The sequence below is a fragment of the Pundamilia nyererei genome, unplaced genomic scaffold (genome assembly GCF_000239375.1).
Source record: "Pundamilia nyererei isolate P.nyererei 1_Seehausen unplaced genomic scaffold, PunNye1.0 scaffold00259, whole genome shotgun sequence".
Taxonomy (NCBI): domain Eukaryota; kingdom Metazoa; phylum Chordata; class Actinopteri; order Cichliformes; family Cichlidae; genus Pundamilia; species Pundamilia nyererei.
Genome location: NW_005187660.1, coordinates 249,297 through 255,414, shown reverse-complemented (window position 1 = coordinate 255,414; position 6,118 = coordinate 249,297). Strand labels below are relative to the sequence as shown.

Sequence of the window (6,118 nt, the reverse complement as noted above, 5' to 3'; positions counted from 1 at the left end):
TAGTTTGCTTGCATGCAAATTGAATGCAACTAAGTAACATTATGTTTGATTGCCCTTCGACCTAAGAGATGTTTGTGGCTGTGTGGCAGGCAGAGGTAGGACCTAAACGCAGGACTCAGAACCAAAAGGACAGAAACAGGTAGCTTTACTGTTGTGATTACATAAACTCAAGTGTAAAAACATACAAAAAATCAGAAATTAGGAACTATACACTAGAATTAAACAACTAGGAATTAACGACTGAAACATGGCCCACATGGAAATACAGCAAACGGGATGATGCAGCAACAGTCAGAGGGAGACTGACATACACAGGATGAGGAGAGGATGGAACACTGCTGACACTAATTGCACACTGACAGGAGAGAGGAGGCAAAGCAGAACACAATGCACACAGGACACAGACAGGCAAAATAAAACAGGAAACAGATGGAACGGACACAGGATGACGGTGGAAACAAACACTGAGACGAGACTGACTCGATAAAGGGAACGCATGGAGGGGACAGACATAAGACTAGAAAGACAAACGCAAAGACACTGAAGATGGAAACGAGGGCGACAGAGAGAATGAGAGACAGAAAGGAGGAGACGCAAAACAAACTAAACTTAAAATAAATACAATATACTCAGCAAACTCCTAAGCACAAGAAAATACACCAGGAAATGTAAATCACTCTAAGAATACAGCAAGAAGATGAGATTCAAGAGTCCACAAAGACAAAATGCAATGACAAACACAACAATGCTAAATCATTACAAACATTGTATGTGGGTATGATTAAAAATAATTAAAAACCAGTTGTTGTAATGCAATTAAATGATTCCAGCTTTTATTTTTAAAATCAAAAAGTGTATCAGCCAACACACTGGACATTTTTCTGCTGAACAACAAACACGAATATTGCCACAATCGTAGCTGGTGTTATTTAATAAAATTTAAATTCTATATTTATTTGTTACACAATTTAACATTTTAATATACATATTATAATGTCATATATATCATCTTACAATAAAAACAGATTCAATAATTCTGAAACAAAGTTTAAGCTTCCCATAACTTTGTACTGCAAGTTATAGTATTGATATAATTGATATAAAATGTATGTATTGTTCAGCCATAAGTGCAGTCTGTGGCTCAAACAACACATTTGTTTTGCATTCAAACACACAAAATTGGTATGTTGTATTTATATTTTAAGGATGGCTTGTTTCCAGTCCAGGCACTGCTGCCTGATTGACTGTCATGGATTTAGTTGATCCAAATGCCTGAAGAAAGTCTTTACCATTGTCCCAACTCCCTTTAAGTACAGTGGCAGTGGATGTGGGCTTGAGATGCATTGACCTAGAACCTGCTGGTGACCATCTTCACTGAACACGCCTTCTGTGACGGAGGGTGAAGTAAAATGCTTCCCAGATGGTATTGCACGGTAGCTCAAAGTCATTCAGCCCTTTTCTGTGATCATAATTCCATCAGTTTTGTCAGGACTGCAAACATCACCAGCCGCAGCTCCAAACCATGACACAGCCTCCCTCTTACAGTTTGTTGTAGACATTCATTGTTATACATTTCTCCTCGCATCCTCCTTGTATACTGACAGTGAACCAACATTTTTCAAATTTGAATTCATATGTTTTTATGGAGCTGCCAGCAGGAGGGGAAAGGTGAAGACCACAGAGAAGGTTTATGGATGAAGTGAAGGTGGACATGCTGAGCGATGGTGTCGCAGAAGCGAATTCAAGGGATAGGCTATAGTTCTTTGAGAATCACTTTGTTGGTGGAAAAGTAATATTTTATGCTTTTATCTTTGTCATTTTTCACTGCCTCAGCATGCAAAATGGGAACAAATTACATCTGTTTTGCTTAGTGTTTTTGACAGGCTGACAGTTCCTAAACACACTTACAATTAAAATAGGTTCTTTGTTAAGTTGCTTATTTATTAATTTAGTGCTTCAGTATATTATGGATCAGTGATAAGTGGCTTAACAAACAAATCTTCACCTAAATACAGTCAGGTGCAAGGACTTGATTAAAAATGACTGGGAAAAAGTAAAAATAAAAAGTTTAAAAGATCTTTACAAACCTGAGAATTATTGCTCAAGACTACTTTAAATCAGTGGTTCCTAAACTTTTTCCCGCCACATACCCCGTGAAACATGTCAGCTACCAATGACTCACGATTAGTGTCTATACAATGCAATACCGCATGCATAAAACTAAATACTGCAAAGTCGATTATTTCTCACCACAAAATGAATTTATTAAAATATTTTAGTAATGACCCAATTTTAATTACTACCAGTGTATCAAAAGATTTATTAGAATTCACCATTTTGTCGAGAGCTTAGAGGCCAGATGTGAACTTTCATTAAGCAGAACTTTATTTAATGTGATGGGCAGACGCACACAGCTTTTCAATATTTGGCTCAATTTGGGAAAGGATGAGTCTTAAAATCGTTTTCCACACAAAGTCTTGCTGTGTGTTTTGTTTTCATTTTTTAAAAGCAGAAAACCCCCTTTCTCACAAGTATGTGGTTGGCGGAAGGCATCAGAGTCTTGATAGCGTGGTTAGCCAGTGCATGCTGTTTAGTGCGCAGTCCAATGCAGAAATCCACCAGGGAGATCCAACTGTGGCGATCTCAATTAGGCTCTCCTGGTCAGACGGTCATAACGAAGTAGGCTCGGCTGAAACATGTTTCAGACGGAGAGGAATTCCCTTTGCAGCAAGAACCTCTCGGTAGATGCTGCAGTGTACCCAAGAGGCATCTGGCGTGACTGCTTGTACACGCCAAACCACACCTCCGTGTGTCCCAGTCATGGCCCATGCGCCATCAGTGCTAACACCTCTGTCACACACGAGTCCATGTGTGTTCACGAATGTGTCCAGCTTTTGAAAAATATCAGCGGCAGTTGTCTTTTCTTCCAGCGGTTTACAGAACAGCATGTCCTCCTTGATAGTTCCTTCATAAATGTTGCCCACATACATTAGGAGATGCGCCAGGTCAGCCACATCCGTGGACTCATTCAGCTGTATTGCATAAAATTCTCTGTGAAATATGCGCTGATGGAATGGACTGTATCGTCTTTTTTGCCTTTTCCATTGTCCCTACCATATCTAAAGCAGCAGGGAGAACGAGGTCCTCCAAGTTGGTTTTAGCCACTCTGTAACTGACCATGTAAGATGCTTGTAGTCTGTTTTTCTTCATAGGATTTGGCATTCGAATGCAAGTTTTACTTGTTGAAAGTGATTTTAGCTGTCGCTCAATATATTCTCTTGGTTTATTTTTCAAATGGGGATGATTTGTCTCTAAATGTCTGCACAATAGTGAAGGTTTCATTGAGTTGTTAGACAATACTTTTGCACAATTAACACATTGTGGCCGGTAATATCCACCAATATTTATACACGTAAATCCCCGCAAAATATAATTGTCATCATATTTGCGCTTCTTTGATGAGGGTGTGTTACAGTCCGAGGTGATATGCTTTCTCCCACTTTGACGCTCTGCATCAGACCCTTAATCACTTTCTCCACGACTGTCTCCAGCTATGCTAGCCACTTGGCTAGTAACCACAGATGCATCTGTGCTAGAACCCCAATCTGACCATTGTTGTTGAACAATCACCTGTGCGGTCACTGGCAAATGCATCTTCAGATATGAGCTGATTGGTTTTAGTGGCCGGTGTTTTGGTGGTAGGGCGTTTTTTTCCTTCTTCTTGTTAACCATTTGTCCATTTCTGCGCTGCACTGAATGCTTGGAGGCAACTTTGACTGTCAGGCCTCAGTCAATCGGGCAAGTCACGCCCATTTATTTTGTCAGTGTAATGTTTTTGCTGAACACCAGAGGGTGGTATATAGTCATTTAATAACCACAGCAAACTGTATTAAAGCAAATTTAGGCTTTTTAAATTCGTGATCGCCACTCCAACCTCAACCCTCGTGTACACCCTACAGCCACTTGCGTGCCCCCGAGGGTACGCGTACCCTAGTTTCGGAACCACTGCTTTAAACAATACAGGACATTCTGGCTTCTTGACAACAAAATAAATGTGGTTTGGCTCAAGACTTTTGCACAGTACTGTACGTATTGAACAAATGACTAGATATCGTTCCATTTGGAAGTCTACATCTACAAGTATCTGGAGATTAATCGTTATATAATTTACATATTTTGCTTGTTACCTGTTGAACTACGGAAAATGCTTTGTCATTGCACCTGACTATCTCCCAGCAGGTCACATTAAACATTAAAGTTACTGCGGAGTTTTCTACGAATCAGGAGGAGAAAAAAAATGCAACTTCATCCTGTGAGTCACAGCTGGTACAGACGCCCCGGCTCAGTGATTGGTGGAAACATACGTCACATCTTGCACGAGCTCCTCCGTGGAGTATAAACACCGTGAGTGTGCCGTTTCACACCAGGGGAGGAATCTTTGAGGAGTTTTTGCTTCAACAGTGTTTGAACGGAACTTCTTGACTTCGTCCCGCTTTGTATTTCAGCTACAGATAACTTCAACGTGAAGCTTTATTTTTGCACCGTTTTTGTTAATAAAAAGCACAAGAAACGCCAGCCGAAATGGAGTCCCAAGTGCGTCAGAACTACCACCGCGACTGCGAGGCCGCCATCAACCGGATGGTGAACATGGAGCTGTTTGCGTCTTACACCTACACTTCTATGGTGAGAACACGTCATGTGATGCTGATGTCTATAATGACCTTAGTCTCAAGCTATATTAGCTTAATGCTAGACAAAGGGAACGGAGTAGAGTCGTTAAATGTAAAGTCCGGTATGTTGTTGCTAATTTCAGTAATACATGATTTCAGTCGCAGCTCGTTTGTTGGTTGTTTATCACAGTTGGGCAGGTTGCCAGATGCGGAGTGTATTTTCACCCCAAACACATCACCGAAAAACCCAAATGCTGCGTCGTGCTTCGTTTGGCTTTTCTTTAGTCTCGAGTTCAGCAGTTACCTCGGTCTAAACCAGCTGAACTGTCCATCATGAATCATTTCTGTCTCCATAACTGTTTGTCACGATGCTGTATTTGCAGAAGAATTGGTGCTGTGTACTAATAACCTGTGTCTGATTTGTCAGGCCTTCTACTTTGACCGTGATGATGTGGCCCTGCCAGGCTTCTCCCACTTCTTCAAGGAGAACAGCCATGAGGAGAGGGAGCACGCTGACAAGCTGCTGTCCTTCCAGAACAAGAGAGGAGGTCGCGTCTTACTCCAGGACATCAAGGTGTGTACAAACTGAACCAGTCCTGCTGTGACATACCTGACTGTGTCTGACACAGAAACTGGGATTAATGAGCAGTGTTATGACACTTGTTCTCTTCCTGTTGTTGCATTAGTGTGTAATGTGTACACAGAGCTTAAAACAAGTGTTCAGTCTCTAACAGAATTGTTTGTTGTGCAGAAACCAGAGCGTGACGAGTGGGGCAGCGGGCTGGAGGCCATGCAGTGTGCTCTGCAGCTGGAGAAGAATGTCAACCAGGCTCTGCTGGACCTGCACAAGCTGGCTTCTCAGCATAATGACCCTCATGTAAGTGGGAGTTGGAGGGAAGAGTTTGGGGTTAAAGACTGAACTAGTTGATGCTGTGTATGTTTGACAAATCATCAAATGTTAACTGTAGTTTGTTTTCCCAGCTGTGTGACTTCCTGGAGAGCCACTACCTGGATGAACAGGTGAAGTCCATCAAGAAGCTGGGTGACCACATCACTAACCTCACCCGCATGGATGCCCACAACAACAAGATGGCAGAGTACCTGTTTGACAAGCACACTCTGGGTGACAAGAGCTAAATGCTGAGACGTAGAAGTGAGCCTGGAGTCAGCATGTTAACAACACAGGCTTTGAAGTAAACTCACTTCTGCTCCAGCTGATTTCTTTCCTGATTTCCTCACTTTAAAGCTGGCATCAGTTCTTGTATGTTGTGGTGTTTGTGTGAAATGTCACATGGAGCGATGGATGTTATCAGGGTATGGCTCTGCTTCTAAGCTGTCTGACATTTGGAAATGTTTCTGATCTGTTCATCTGAATAAACCTTTTGAGCTGGATCTTTGGTCTGTCTGCATCTGTGACTCACTCACGAATCACTTCAGTGACTTGGGGT

The 6,118-nt window shown here is 41.8% G+C and overlaps 1 protein-coding gene across 1 annotated transcript; it reads left to right on the top strand.

Annotated features, from left to right (window-relative positions):
- The first annotated feature begins 4,401 nt into the window (after window positions 1-4,401).
- On the top strand, window positions 4,402-6,062 carry LOC102208304 (ferritin, middle subunit). Its single transcript, XM_005749971.2, has 4 exons — window positions 4,402-4,683; window positions 5,098-5,244; window positions 5,422-5,547; window positions 5,652-6,062. The coding sequence occupies exons 1-4, from the start codon at window positions 4,582-4,584 to the stop codon at window positions 5,805-5,807; spliced, it is 531 nt and encodes a 176-aa protein (XP_005750028.1). The 5' UTR covers window positions 4,402-4,581; the 3' UTR covers window positions 5,808-6,062.
- The last annotated feature ends 56 nt before the right edge of the window (window positions 6,063-6,118 follow it).

Excerpts from the sequence above, each read along its gene's own strand:
- LOC102208304 (XM_005749971.2), top strand. The coding sequence starts at position 4,582 with ATGGAGTCCCAAGTGCGTCAGAACTACCACCGCGACTGCGAGGCCGCC. Across the intron at positions 4,684-5,097 it reads CTTACACCTACACTTCTATG|GCCTTCTACTTTGACCGTGA; the intron begins GTGAGAACACGT and ends CTGATTTGTCAG. Across the intron at positions 5,548-5,651 it reads CTCAGCATAATGACCCTCAT|CTGTGTGACTTCCTGGAGAG; the intron begins GTAAGTGGGAGT and ends TTGTTTTCCCAG.